The sequence below is a fragment of the Callorhinus ursinus genome, unplaced genomic scaffold (genome assembly GCF_003265705.2).
Source record: "Callorhinus ursinus isolate GAN/ISIS: 27379988/994484 unplaced genomic scaffold, GSC_fseal_2.0 scaffold27, whole genome shotgun sequence".
NCBI classification, from domain to species: Eukaryota; Metazoa; Chordata; class Mammalia; order Carnivora; family Otariidae; genus Callorhinus; species Callorhinus ursinus.
In genome coordinates this window covers 22,106,960-22,122,595 of record NW_027397089.1, presented here as the reverse complement: position 1 = coordinate 22,122,595, position 15,636 = coordinate 22,106,960, and the positions used below count along the sequence as shown (strand labels likewise).

Here is a 15,636-nt window from a genome sequence, read left to right as displayed (position 1 = left end):
AAAGAACAAGAATCATATGCTCCTCTCAATAGATGCAGAAAAAGCATTTGACAAAGTACAGCATCCTTTCTTGATCAAAACTCTTCAGTGTATAGGGATAGAGGGTACATACCTCAATATCATAAAAGCCATCTGTGAAAAACCGACAGCGAATATCATTCTCAATGGGGAAAAGCTGAGAGCTTTCCCCCTAAGGTCAGGAACGCGGCAGGGATGTCCACTATCACCACTGCTATTCAACATAGTGTTAGAAGTCCTAGCCACAGCAATCAGACAACAAAAAGAAATCAAAGGCATCTAAATCGGCAAGGAGGAAGTCAAACTCTCACTGTTTGCAGATGATATGATATTGTATGTGGAAAACCCAAAAGACTCCACCCCAAAACTGCTAGAACTCATACAGGAATTCAGTAAAGTGACAGGATATAAAATCAATGCACAGAAATTAGTGGTATTCCTATACACCAACAACAAGACAGAAGAGAGACAAATTAAGGAGTCGATTCCATTTACAATTGCACCCAAAACCATTAGATACCTAGGAATAAATCTGACCAAAGAGGCAAAGGATCTGTACTCAGAAAACTATAAAATATTCATGAAAGAAATTGAGGAAGACACAAAGAAATGGGGAAACGTTCCATGGTCATGGATTGGAAGAACAAACATTGTGAAGATGTCAATGCTACCTCGAGCAATCTACACATTCAATGCAATCCCCATCAAAATACCATCCACTTTTTTCAAAGAAATGGGACAAATAATCCTAAAGTGTGTATGGAACCAGAAGAGACCCAGAATAGCCAGAGGAATGTTGAAAAAGAAAAGCAAAGCTGGCGGCATCCCAATTCCGGACTTCCAGCTCTATTACAAAGCTGTCATCAAGACAGTATGGTACTGGCACAAAAACAGACACATAGATCAGTAGAACAGAATAGACAGCTCAGAAATGGACCCTCAACTCTATGGTCAACTCATCCTTGACCAAGCAGGAAAGAATGTCCAATGGAAAAAAGCCAGTCTCTTCAACAAATGGTGTTGGGAAAATTGGACAGCCACATGCAGAAGAATGAAACTGGACCATTTCCTTACACCGCACACAAAAATAGACTCAAATGGTTAAAAGACCTAAACGTGAGACAGGAGTTCATCAAAATCCTAAAGGAGAACACAGGCAGCAACCTCTTCGACCTCAGCCGCAGCAACTTCTTCCTAGAAACATCGCCAAAGGCAAGTGAAGCAAGGGCAAAAATGAACAATTGGGATTTCATCAAGATAAAAAGCTTTTGCACAGCAAAAGAAACAGTCCACAAAACCAAAAGACAACCGACAGAACGGGAGAAGATATTTGCAAATGAGATATCAGATAAAGGGCTATATCCAAAATCTATAAAGAACTTATCAATCTCAACACCCAATCCAATCAAGAAATGGGCAGAAGACATGAACAGACATTTTTCCAAAGAAGACAACCAAATGCCCAACAGACACATGAAAATGTGCTCCACATCGTTCAGCATCAGGGAACTCCAAATCAAAACCTCAATGAGATACCACCTCACACCTGTCAGAATGGCTAAAATTAACAAGTCAGGAAATGACAGAGGTTGGCAGGGATGCGGAGAAAGGGGAACTCTCCTACACTGTTGGTGGGAATGCAAGCTGGTGCAACCACTCTGGAAAACAGTATGGAGGTTCCTCAAAAAGTTGAAAATAGAGCTACCATACGATCCAGCAATTGTACTACTAGGCATTTACCACAAAGATACAAATGTAGGGATCCGAAGGGGTATGTGCTCCCCAATGCTTATAGCAGCAATGTCCACAATAGTCAAACTGTGGAAAGAGCCAAGTTGTCCATCGACAGATGAATGGATTAAAAAGATGTGGTATACATACACAATGGAATTTTATGCAGCCATCAAAAGGAATGAGATCTTTCCATTTGTAACGATGTGGATGGAACTGGAGGGTGTTATGCTGAGTGAAATAAGTCAATCAGAGAAAGACATGTATCATATGACCTCACTGATAGGAGGAATTCTTAATCTCAGGAAACAAACTGAGGGTTGCTGGAGTGGTGGGGCGTGGGAGGGACGGGTGGCTGGGTGATAGACATTATGGAGGGTATGTGCTATGGTGAGCACTCTGAATTGTGCAAGACTGTTGAAACACATATATGTACCTCTGAAACAAATAATGCAATATATGTTAAGAAAAAATAAAAGAAGATAGCAGGAGGGGAAGAATGAAGGGGAGTAAATCAGAGGGGGAGATGAACCATGAGAGACGATGGACTCTGAAAAACAAACTTACAGTTCTAGAGGGGAGAGGGGTGGGGGGATGGGTTAGCCTGGTGATGGGTATTAAAGAGGGCACGTTCTGCGTGAAGCCCTGGGTGTTATGCACAAACAATGAATCATGGAACACTACATCCAAAACTAATGATGTAATGTATGGTGATCAACATAACAATAAAAAATTTAAAGTAAAAAAATTAATTAATTAATTAATTAAATTTAAAAAGGTTAGATGCATGAATTGTGTGCATTTCAATCACCCAAATTTCTGCATTGTATCATTATTATTTCTGTTAAGAATACTTTAAGTCATATAATGTTCCACAGTTTACAAGGAGTGTAATATTTTTCTTCTCATCTAAAACAATAGGTAACTCGACTAGAACACTTGCTCTGATCTCGCCATTCTTTTAAATGCTTCAAACACGTGATGTAATTTAATCCTCAAACAGCTAGTAGCTACAGCTATTATCATCACAATCTTATCAATTAGGAAACTGAGACTCATAGATGAATAGCTTGTCAGATGGCAAATATATAAGGAGTGTAATAGAAGATATTTGAACCCAGGCCTGCAATTTCTTACAGCAGAGGTTTCTTTACCATACCTGTGTCAATAAATCGAACATCATCCTAAATGAAATGAATGTTCCTTAATGAAAACTTCAAGTTGAAAAACATTAGGGAGCAAGTTAAAAAAAGATCCATAAAGGAGACTAAAACTATAGGGCCAGAGTGGAAGGAAGAAAACCAAGAACTGTTCAAAGTAAAATAATATATCCAAAGATGATGATGATGATGATGACGACAAAGTGTCAAGAAGAATGAAATAAGTAATCCAGTAAAATTCTGTAGATAGAGCAAATAATATAAGCATTGAAATAAATTGGATTTATGAATTTAACATACTGTCTAAAACAGAAACAGACATATAAAAAATTCAAAGTGAATGAAGAAATGAATGACTAACAAATAGACCATTAGTGTTTTAAACAAAAGCAGTTCTCAATAAAGAGGAGAAAAAGAAAATTCAAATAACAGTGTTCTGACTAATTATTGGAAAGTGAGGAAGTACATAATTCATGCAGATTCTTCCCTCAAGTGCATTTACTTTGAAAAGAAGCCTATATAAGGGGTGAATTGAAGGGGACATGAGTAGAACCAGATGGGTACAGGTACATGAGTATGTTTATATCTTGGAAGAAATGTATTTTGAGTGGAAGTGGTTGCATGTATGTGATGGGAAAATTAATAGCATAAAACTTGAATTAGTGTGGGGAGGTAGTGGGGAGTTGATCCAGTGTCTATTCAAAAGTAGCCTTTTCCACTAAAAGGAGAAGCAAGGAATTGAAGATATAAGTGGAATTGATATATTTAAAATCTGCTAGGAAGACTTCTGCAAGCAACTTTGGAAATAGATGACTTCAGAAATTTGTTGTTTTTTTTTAATTTTATGATTTTGTTACTGTTGATACTCCTCTGTATTTTTTACATCCATTGTATGTTATGTGTTAAATCGTTTATTACTTTTATTTCCCACTGTATTTGTTCTAAGGGTTTATTTCCATAGGGTCACAACTATAAATGAATAAATAGACTTTAAAACATAAAAGAGGTCCAAAAAGATTAAGTAGTCATAATAAATGATATGTTTATTAGTTCATTTATATAATTCTCACAAAATCAAACAGGTTCTGAATTTCTAAACTTTCTGTGTTACTCTGATATTTCTGCTGCAACTTTAGACCTTGCCTTCTTCTATCATAAAGTCATGTATCATTTTCTGCCATGAAAAAAAAAGTTACAAATAATCTGAAAAAACAATAGAATAAAGACAGGCAGATCTTGAATCTGGAATATTATTGAGATGAGAGCTTCATAGCTTTTCTCTTAACTTTCTTCTTCTGGTTTTTAGTGGACAGTCTTCTCACACAAGCATGAAGAGGACCTAGTGCAGTTATCAGTACCAACGGTGTGTGAATTTACATACACACATTTCCCCTGGAAATCCAGACCTGGCTCTGGCAAACTCCTGAGAAATTAGAAAACACAAGTCATTGGCCATACTCACTCTGTTCAAACTAAATAGTATTATTTAAGAACTATTATGTGAAATTCATTATGCTTAGTGTTGTCAAGAACTCAAGGCAGGAAAGACACTCTCCTTCTTTTGAATAAAGAACTCATGCATTTATAGAAGAGATGAATATTTACACAAAAATAAGTTTCAGAAAGTGTGATAATTATTTACACGTGGGAAAATATATACCAATATAGAGAAAAAGAGAATGATCTGGCTGGAAAATTATGGCAATAGCATGAAAGGACATATGACCTGGGATATAAAGTTATGTTTTAAGTATAGATTGGCATAATAGAAACCATTCAACTATGCATTTACAGCTGCAGTTGAAGTAGGGATAGTTTGCTTATAAAAACATTATATTAGGTACCCAATATTAGTAATGAAATTTAGAATGTATCTATGTACATACACGTGTGTATGTCTGTGTCTGTGTGTAATATGTCAGGACTCTTTGCTCTGATGTATTCTGCAATTCACAAAATCACCATGACATAAATGCCATACAGCAGATGCTTTCAAATACTGTGGTTGAATTCAGTCCTTGATGAAAAAGCTAGAGCATTTTAGGTCATTGTCCTAAAACTACCTTTCATCAACTCTACAGCAAAAATTGGTTGTCTAGTATTGCCTGAAAAAGGTAAAGCTTATTGACTCAATTATTAAATGCATAATACATGTCTTTTCAAAATGCCAAAGAAATTAGAAAAAAAAGAATTCTGAACTGTGTAGAAAAAATAAATTGCCAAAATATTTTATACATTCTTCCATTCATTAATTCAACATACCTACTGAGTATTCTGTGTACCAAACATTGTACAGGGTTTGAAGTACAGGAAAACAGTCAAGTCACAAAATTCTAATAAATAAAATGATCAACCATGTCATCCAATGTCCTCCTGAGTCTGATTACTAAAATTATTAAGAAATGTTTTTATTGTCATAATGTTTATGACATTCCTATTTCTCTACAACATTGATGAAATTTACTGTGATTGTGGGAATGTGATTAACCTATATAAAGAGATCATGATCACATAAGAAATCTGATATAGGGGCACCTGGGTGACTCAGTGGGTTGAGCGTCTGCCTTTGGCTGGGGTCATGATCCCAGAGTCCCAGGATCGAACCCCATGTCAGGCTCCCTGCTAGGAGTCTGCTTCTCCCTCTCCCTCTGCACCCCCATTCATGCTCTCTCTCTCATTCTCTCACTCTCTCTCTCTGTCTTTCAAAATAAATAAAATCTTTAAAAAAAAGAAACCTGATATAATAATATCAAAGTCTTCATAAAAACCCTGCATATTTAAACCAATTTTGAGATGGAAATATTAAATCATTTTATCTTTTATAATTATTAATGGAAATGATGTGTTAATGGAAAATGTTATTTCTTATAAGGCAAACTTATTTGGACACTTATAATGAAAATATGCCAAAGATATATCTTGCCTTTCTGAATAATTTAAGATGAAAGAATGTTATTTCAAAGCCAATATGATATTTCATTTGGCAAAGGAAGGAGAATAAAATTCACTTTTAAAACCAGAAAGAATAATAAATAAAATTGTCAACCTTGAAAATAAGCAGACTCATAATTTGACACGATAGTATAGGCAAGTCCAGAAAAATGTTCAAGGTTGTATACACATTAAAATATTTACACAAGCTATAAAATATTTAAGTGACATACTAAATGAGTTAAATTATTTAAATATTAAAATTTTAGTATGTGATAAATATGACATTAAATTCAGTGATAAGAAATAATCATTAAACAGTACTCTAACAATTGATTACCTAATTAAAATATACATATTAGGGACAGATATAATTATAACTGCATGTGAATACAGATGTACATACTTCAACTTTCTCCATCATATGGCAAAACAAATTTCAAATGAATAAAGACAATCTCAGTATACTTAAATGTTAACTCTTTGTTCACATAATAAAAGCAAATAAACTTAAAGGGCAAACCACTAAAGGAAAAAACTGGTAAGAAGGTCTGAAAGAAAAGTTAGAAACCTAATGTATAAGAAGCCATAGAAAAAATAAAAAGGGAAATAGGATAAAATGGTCAAAAGTATTATTATAGTTTATAGGAAAAATTGTCTCACTAAATGTAAGAAGACTATTACCTAAAAGAACAAAATAAAAATAATCAGCTATTAAAATTATTAAAACTTTGAAATTCCAAGTTTGTCACACAGTGATGAAACATATATACACACATAAATAATGTGTGTATATATGTGTATATATATTTGCTATAGTTGTCCAATGCAATGTTTCTGGATCACAATTGACCAATGTGCTTAAAACCATAAAAAGGACCCAAATTCTGTGGCCTAAGAGTGACGATTTTATACTTCTCCTAAGAACAACAGAGATGTCCCAAAGTTTATATATAATAATATTCTTCTCCACATTACATTTCTCATCTAAAATTGTAATTAATCAGATCATCTAATAATAGAGGTATATTTACACTAATTATGAAATATCTAAATGACTTTATGATTTATAAAATTGCTGATATATAAAATTATAATATGAAGTAACAAAAGCAAGAAATAAAAATGTCCAAATTCTGTCCCAGGTAATCTTCTCTATTTCTCAGGCTCTTTAAGCAAAAGACATTGAGAAAGGAATAAAGAATTGGTTATATATTAGAGACTTACAGCCCAGGAGAAGGAGAGGAGCCATCCTCCCACTTCCATTCATTGTCCTCCTTCTTGTAAGACAGGCCAAGCCAAGTATGATTTACTGTAATTAATTTCATGATATTCTGCAGGAACCAACAGATACAAAAATATTAATACTAAAAGCACATTAGAGATGAAAAATTGAATTTGTGTCAGGCAGGAAGTAAAGAATCATAAAAATAAAAACACTGCAGTCTCTATATGTCCACTGATAAAGGAAACATCAAAAAAGTATTTAGTTCTATAGTGTCTGTGCTTTTCTCAAACCAGGAATTAAATACAAAGAAAAAGAAAAGATAGCTAATAGAAAATTACATATTCAAGAGGACACTGAACACTAAAAATCAATTATTTTTCTTAACTCATTTTATCACTTATCCAACACTGTCTATTCTTTTGAAAAATATATCATTGAACAAAAATGAGAAAATTCCCAATTTGGGGGCATTGGGTCCAGATAGAAGTAAACATCATATATACAAATGATATGTAAGAAGGTGACAAATTCTATAAAGGAAATTAGAGCAAGGAATCACAATGAGATCTCATCTCACACCTGTCAGAATGGTTAAAATCAACAACACAAGAAACAACACTTGGTGAGTATGTGCAGAAAACGAACCCTCTTGCACTGTTGGTGGGAATGCAACTGGTGCAGCCACTGTGGAAAACAGTATGGAGGGTCCTCAAAAAGTTAAAAATAGAACTACCCAATGATCCAGTAACTGTACTACTGGGTATTTACCCAAAGAATACTAAAACACTAATTTGAAAAGATATGTGTATCCCTATTTTTACTGCAGCATTATTTACAATAGCCAAAGTTGAGAGCAGCCCAAGTGTCCATCAGTAAGTAAATGGATAAAGATGTGGTATACGTGTGTGTGTGTGTGTGTGTGTGTGTGTATACACACACACAATGGAATGTTACTCAGCCATAAAAAAGAATAAAATCTTGTCATTTGCAACATGAATGATCTACAGGGTATAATGCTAAGTAAAATAAGCTAGTCAGAGAAAGACAAATACCATATAATTTCACACATATGTGGAATTTAAGAAACAAAACAAATTAATAAAAAAAAGAGAGAGAGAGAGAGACAAACCAAAAACCTACTCTTAACTATGGAGAACAAACTGTTGGTTACCACAGAGGAGGGGAGGGATGGGTTAATTAGGTGATAGGGATTAAAGAGTACACTTATCACAAAATAATGATTTATTTCGGTCATTGAATTAAGTAGAATAAGTTAATTTGAAAAAAATGCACTTATGATGAGCACTGAATAATATATAGAATTGTTGAATCACTATGTTGTACACCTGAAACTACTGTAACACTGTATGTTAACTATACTGCAATTAATATAAGAAATAAAAGGCAAGGCAAAGAAAGGAAAAGAAAAAAAAATAGAGCAGAGTCAGAAGGACTAGGAGTACAGAGGAGGGCGTCTGCGGGGGTTGGAAGGTGGGCACTGATGCACAAGTTGCAATTTTAAATGGGGTTTTCAGGGCAGGCCTCATTGGGAAGGTGATAACTTGGGGCACCTGGGTGGCTCAGTCGAAGCGTCTGCCTTCAGCTCAGGTCATGATCCCAGGGTCCTGGCATCGAGCTCCGCATCGGGCTCCCTGCTCAGCGGAAAGCCTGCTTCTCCCTCTCCCACTCCCCCTGCTTGTGTTCCCTCTCTTGCTGTGTCTCTGTCAAATAAATAAATAAAATCTTTTAAAAAAGAGAGAAAGTGATAATTGAATGAATGCATACTTCAAGGAGGTGAAGTAGTTAGTCATGGTTATAGGAGAGAAGAACATTGCATGCAGAGGGAACAGCAAATGGAATGTTTCTACAGGGAAAGTATGCATGGTGTGTTGGGAAAAGAAAGGTGCGTGAAGTGGAGCACACCAGGAAAAGATGAGTGAAAACCGAAGCTAGAGAATATTCCTTTCTCTGTTTTTAGAGGCGCAGGTGAACACTTCCTTTGACTGGTACCTATTAAATATTCATATCCCAGAATCAAAGAATAAAATACAATCTCACCTTCAATCTACTCCCTTCTGTCTTTAAAAATGTAGCGTTCAAAGAGACACAAAGATCAGAACAGTTTAACCAAGAAACCATTTCCATGGTTTGGTGGTAGCAGTGGTCTTTGTACTGAACCCAGTGATTCAAGGGAAGTCCACACTTGACTCCTAAGAAAGAAGATATTTATAGCTCAGAACCCACACAGAAGGCCTTGTTGTTTCACACCTTTCCCTTTTAAGATGAATAAGACTGTTATTAAGAATTATTATTTTAAAAAAAGAATTATTATCAACTCGGAATTGTCTCAGTTTCTTCCAAATTACCTTGTTTCTCCTTTAGTTCTTGTAAAGCCTCAATGAGATAATCCTTCTGGCTTCGGAGCCACTCTAGGTTTTCTACATTGGACAATAAGACTTAATAGATGAGAATAAACATTATATCAGATATTTTTTTACTATTTTAAGAGTCATAATAATGAAATTCTCAAGTGGCAAATATACAGGTAATTTTGGTTCAGTGCCCTTCTCTTCTTAATTAGTTTCATCTCTAGCTGAAATGATCAATTGCTTAGAAACCAGCCTCTTAAGGGATGCCTGGGTGGCTCAGTCAGTTAAGTGTCTGCCTTTGGCTCAGGTCATCATCCCAGGGTCCTGGGATCGAGTCCCACATCAGGCTCCTTGATCAGCAGGGAACCTGCTTCTCCCTCTGCCTGCTTCTCCCCCTGCTCATGCTCTCTCTCTCTCTCTCTGACAAATAAATAAATAAAATCTTTAAAAAAAATCTAAAAAAAAAAGAAACCAACCTTTTAAAATGCATAACATAGTGGTCATAGTCAGCAATGCTGAATTATAAATTCAAAGTTGCTAAGAGACTAGATCTTAATTGTTCTCAATACAAAATTGAAATGATAATTATGTGACATGATACACTACTGTAGTAATCATATTGCAATATGTAGAAGCATTAAACCAACATGTCATACACCTCAAACTTACACAATGTTATATGTTAAGCGTATCTCAATAAAAAAAAAAAGAAAAAGAAAGAAAGAAACCTGTGTTTTAACACAACCTATCACTAAAGGACTCTCAAATGGTTGATTCAATTATTCAATATAGATTTGATACTTCACAGGAAACAAACTAACGTAATGCTAGGCTTTTGTAAAATATTTATTTATCGTAAACAGACTATTTTATATTACAGTTAATCAGCATAAACGAAGCTTTATCATGACTGTAGTATTTTAAACTTCTCTCCTTAGGAGGCATTTAGAAACTATGAAAACACTATGATTTTTCAGATATTTAAGTTCTCCCATTCCCACGCTCCCTGAATATCTTGCACAGACCTCTACTTCACACCTGTGCACTTTGATTTATTTTTGGTTTATATGCTTTCTCCTGAGCCTCCTAAGGGCAGGGTTCATACTGATCACCAGCCTAGTGGCTGGCATTTAGTGTGCATTGAACAAATGTGAATGAATAAATGAGTGAATGAGCTAATTAAAATAGGAGGCTGTGTCTCATAAATGTGTGACTCAGTTTCAGAGGATGACGGGAAGAAGAAGAAAGAAGCCATCAAAATTGCTATGCTGCTGTGTCAGAGAACTCCTGTTACATTATGCAACCAACCATTTTAGGGCTGCAATAAGAACAACCTAGCATTCTGTAAAGAGAGTTTGTTCTAGCTCCCATATTACCTTTATTTTGGTCAAGAACTTTTTGGATCCTTAGAAATTTTTCAGTTTTGTTTTGTAAAGACTCAATCCATTCGTGAAAGATCTTCATCTTGGATGCTGATGCCTCAACAGTTTGAAAGTCTAAGAACAAGAATTCCCAATACATATAAGCCACATGCTTAATTATGAAATATCAAGTGTATTCAATTACAAAGTATAATTTTTTAGTTTTCTACTTACTAAAGTTCTCCATAAATGTTTTCAAAAACTGTAAAAAGTTATTTGGCCAAATACTCTTTCATTTATCCACTATTATTTCTAAAGTCTATGCCTAAATCCAAAATATCAACATAATTTCCTTATAAGTTTGAATGCATGTTTCTATTAGTAGAAAAATGGCCCAACTCAATTAAGACAAACAAAAACGGCAAATATCATCTTGAATAAATATTTTTTGGCATCATGAGTGGTTGATTTAATGTGTTGAATTTCATTCCCTGATCAAAATTACAGTTTTGAGTATCAAACTAGTGTTATCATCAAAGAGGAACATTTACTTTTAAATCACCAGTTGGGAATAATTTTAGTAATAATAAAAACATTCTATTGATCTAATTTAGGCTGCTGGAGACATTGACAATTTGAACAAATTATAAAGTAAGTTACTTTCTGATTTCTAAATAAATACAGTTGTAAAATCATAAGCTTATTTCTTAGCAAGTGGTAATTTTCAAATAATAATTGTTAGTATCAAGATCTCTACGGTAATTGCAATAATATTGCTTCCCTGGAAAAATATTACAGTTATTGAGAGCTCAGAAGGTTAAATTCATTCATATACTAAAAAGTTGTGATAATTTCGTGTTGTTTTTTGCCTGTTCTTTTTCCAACGGCAACAAAATGTTTATGAAAAACTATTACCCGAAAATGATTTAAAGAAATATGATAATCTGAGAAACCTTTTCCCCTAATTAATCAGACTTACACTGATAACCAAAGAATCCACACAACATCAAGAGCAGCAGGGTGAAGATTCCCAGGATCACAGCAATGATTCCTTACAGAGAAAAAGAAAAAGAAGAAGCTAAGAAACAGAATGAGTGATAATCAGAGATATTGTGAGCTGATGTTGTTTGAAAGATTAATACCATTATTTTCCATTTGTTATTGCTCTTAAAATATGCAAAATTTTCTGGTATTATCCAGTGTGTGAATTGCTATGAACTTTTAGGCTGAATGTGAAGAAAAAAAAACTACCTAAAAGGATGTGCAGAAATGAGTTAGCATAGCAGACCTCACTACCATCTTTGAAAGGTCTGCTTGTAAGGTTGTACTTGGCTGGCATCTGGAAACCTAGATTTCAGGAGGGTTCCCACCACAGTTATTGATAAGAATGGTTCACTATTCTTGAACTGTGCACAGCGTATAGTTTTTGATGAACATCCACTTTTCTTCTGGAAGTCTGGAATTTGTTATATGTCAGCCAGAGGTTGCCTATGGAATCAGCCCCAATAAAGACCCTGAACACCAATTCTCTTAGGAGTTTCTTAGGAGGGCAACATTTGACACACATTGTCACAACTTACTGGAGGAATTTGTGTGACTCATATGACCGTACTGGGAAAAGACCCTGGGAAGCCGAGCCTAGTCTCCACCATTCTTCACTCTATGTACCTTTTCCCTTTGCTGTCTGTGCTTGGTATTCTTCCATTGTCATAAATCTTAGCTATAAGTACATGTATCAATGTGAGTTCTCCCAGTCAATCATCAGACCTGAACATGGTCTTGGATACTTCCACCACAGATGAAAATTTTACATACAGGTATTAAATATACCTAAATACCAGGCATAAAATTTCAGTTCAGATAAGCTTATCCTCACCAATATAAGTACTTAGTTATTTTAAATCTCCGTTATTATCAAGATAGAATTCTTTACTTGAACTTGCTGACTGGTGGTATATACTTCTCCTAAAGAATTACTGCAAATCTTATGGAATATTTTAACTGGCTGGTATTTGGTTTTAGGCCAAACAGCATCTATAATTTTTTCAGTTTCACCACAGTAATATGTTACATTGCCACTTTCTAGAAACCAAACTTTCAACCATCATTGTTTATAGTCTTTTCTTAATATGTTTATTTCCTTCTGAAATAAACGTTTAGACTCTAGTGTAAAAAAAAGTATTTATACTTCTGAAGAATTACACTTCTGAAATAAGGTGAAATGCTACCATCAAAGAGAATGGTTATATTAATAACTAATGTCCAAATCATTTCTTTAACTTTCTGAATAATGTTATGGTGGTTATCAACCAGAGGCAATTTTGTCCCCAAGGGACATTTGTAAATGTCTAGAGACATTCTTGGTGTCATAACTGAGGGTTAAGTGCTACTGGTGTCTAGTGAGTAGAAGCCAGAGATGCTGCTCAATGTCCTACAGTCACTGGAGCATCCCCCACAACAGTTATCTAGCCCAAAATGTCAGTGGTGCTGAATTTGAGAAATCCTGCTCTACTAAATGTTTTGTTATGATCAAAAGGAGGCAATCATATAGTAGGGTTTTACCTTTATTGTCTTTTTACAGATTCGCTGAAATTTAAATGATGATCATGTTTTAAATTTTGAATTTTGATCATGTTTCAGTCGCTCAGTCTCATGTCAGGAAACATATCTAAATTTGGACGAATGGCTTCTTTTATCTTTGAATATTTTCCTTGATGTATGAAATTTTCAAATGTCTTTGTGAGAAAATATGCTTTTGTTCTACTTCTATATACATTTTGAAATTTTTTTAATCTCTATATTTTCTCTGAGTTGTAAAATTCCCAAATAGTAATAGCTAGAGAAAAGTAAAATCAGGTGAAGAAGTACCTTAAGATAACAAAGAGAGAACATAAATGCATAAAATCTGGTATATATACTGTACCATTCACCCTGATGGGCTCAAAAATTGGGCTCTGTTCATCCTCTGGAGGAGGAGAAGGAGAAGGAGGAGGAGGAGGAAGGTCAAGGGATGGTTCCAAGTCCGCAATAGGTATTGTCTCTGTCTGCTCTGTGATTTCTTTTAACATAGAAAATACATAAGTAATTTATAATCTTATAAAACAAATGAGATTAGAATTTAAGAGATTCACTAGTATTTTCAAAAATTGTTAGAAAAATAATATAGTAGTAGTGAAATCAAAGACATTCAAACCACATTTCCATCCAACAGCCCACTCAGCTAAAACTATTTAAATGATTGATTACACTTTAGGTTGAGTGAGGAAACAGATCATTATTTCTGTTAATTTTATTTAAAAGCATCCTTTCAGCATATCTGAAAAATATTAAAGAAAATATAAGACCAAGATCTTTATGCCCCTGTTATAATCATAACTAGCAGTGATGATAGACAAAGGTAATTAAAATATTATTTTCATTAAAATGGTATAAGATTTTGAATTAAAAAAATACCTGGAGGCTCCTCAGAGTCTGCAACATTGGACATTATGAAGCTTTCGAGATGATTTCTTTATCCCAATAGTAAAGAAAAGCCCACAAAGATGTTGGCAGGTGAATGAAGAGATTTGTTCTCTACTATCCTCCTAGAGTCGATGAAAAGTCCAGACCTAGCCTAAGTGGGGCAGCTACCTACAGTTGTATGAGACTAACTTACTTCGGTAAAAACCACAGAGGAAATGTGAAAATAACTGGATATATTTTGAACAGTTTTGTAAAAATTAAAAAAAAAATTCCTATTTAATTTAAATATGTAAACAAGACTTTTAATAACGTCTGGTTTGTAACAATCTGGAAATAAATTAGCAAAAGTCACCATCATAAAAAATTACAATTGATAGTTCATAGTGAAAATTTTCATGAGAATTGAGTATGTACTAAAGGAAGACGTAGGTATATGGAACTAAAAGTCCAGACAACTAGAGGAATAAGAAAAGAAACAATATGCAAAATAACAGATATCTGTTAAAGGTAGGTGTAAATGACAGCCTATAATAAATGGCTATTGAAGATATAGACCGCATAATAAAATCTATAGATTTAAATATTCACAGTTTGGCTTAAGGTTTTTGGTACTACCACCCCCACCATTTTTTTTTCAAGTAAGAACAAGTTCTATTTAAAGAAGTAAAATTGGGTAACCACCAACAATCTACCATTCGCTATTTATTGGACTCCCATGGCTCAATATTTGTAGTGAGTAGATATAGATATTGTATATAAACTAAAATAGACATAAGACTCTCATCTTTGGGGTTATAACCTCATAGAAATGAATGTATATTTAGGTCAGTCTGGTTGAAACCACACAAGATAACACAGACATAGGCAGTTGTCATGTTTTCCACACTTCTATGTCCAGTTCAGATCAGTCTTACAAGTAACTCCTAAAAATATATTGCATTTTATCATTTAATATATGAAATACAAGGTTGGTTGGCTAAAGAGAATATTATAACATTACTGTTCACTCAAAGATCTCAGTAAATCTAGGGATGGAAAGAGCTGAGACTTAATAAAAAAATATAGTACATTGACTTTTTGCCTATGTTGTAATTCATTTTTGTTTTGTTTACTTTCTGACTCTAAATTTAAAAATCTGATTGTATTGCATTGACTAAGGATTCAGATAAGTATAAGTGGGGAAAAAGGAAAAAACATTGATCTGTAATGTTTGACTATCACTTAGTAAATATGAAAAAACTGACCATCACTTAGCAAATATGAAAAAAATCATATGGACATATATAGTATTCCATTCATGGTTCCATTCATTCTATTAGAATAACAAAAACTTACTGTACTGTAGCCTTTGATATGATTAATCACCTCTCCACTTG

General features: G+C 34.2%; 2 protein-coding genes across 5 annotated transcripts in view; both read right to left on the bottom strand.

Moving 5' to 3' along the window:
- Window positions 1–15,636, bottom strand: part of KLRK1 (killer cell lectin like receptor K1) — a 264,238-nt gene that overhangs the window by 224,783 nt on the left and 23,819 nt on the right. Inside the window, exon 1 of one of the 3 annotated variants that reach the window (XM_073877979.1) lies at window positions 113–210. The exons of the other annotated variants lie outside the window; for them this stretch is intronic. The gene's annotated coding sequence lies outside the window, so the exon portion shown is untranslated. Of the gene's footprint in view, window positions 1–112; window positions 211–15,636 lie in introns of those variants that run through there. 3 annotated transcript variants of the gene reach the window in all.
- On the bottom strand, window positions 3,932–14,680 carry LOC112830065 (C-type lectin domain family 9 member A-like). 2 transcript variants are annotated; one of them, XM_073878036.1, is made up of 8 exons: window positions 14,252–14,680; window positions 13,722–13,856; window positions 11,778–11,849; window positions 10,814–10,933; window positions 9,435–9,524; window positions 9,127–9,278; window positions 7,068–7,174; window positions 3,932–4,332 (listed from the first exon to the last, which is right to left on the bottom strand). In XM_073878036.1, the coding sequence occupies exons 1-8, from the start codon at window positions 14,283–14,285 to the stop codon at window positions 4,212–4,214; spliced, it is 831 nt and encodes a 276-aa protein (XP_073734137.1). In that variant the 5' UTR covers window positions 14,286–14,680; the 3' UTR covers window positions 3,932–4,211. The 2 variants fall into 2 exon arrangements, with proteins under 2 accessions (XP_073734137.1, XP_073734138.1); XM_073878037.1 differs by having other exon boundaries at window positions 9,435–9,506; window positions 14,252–14,678.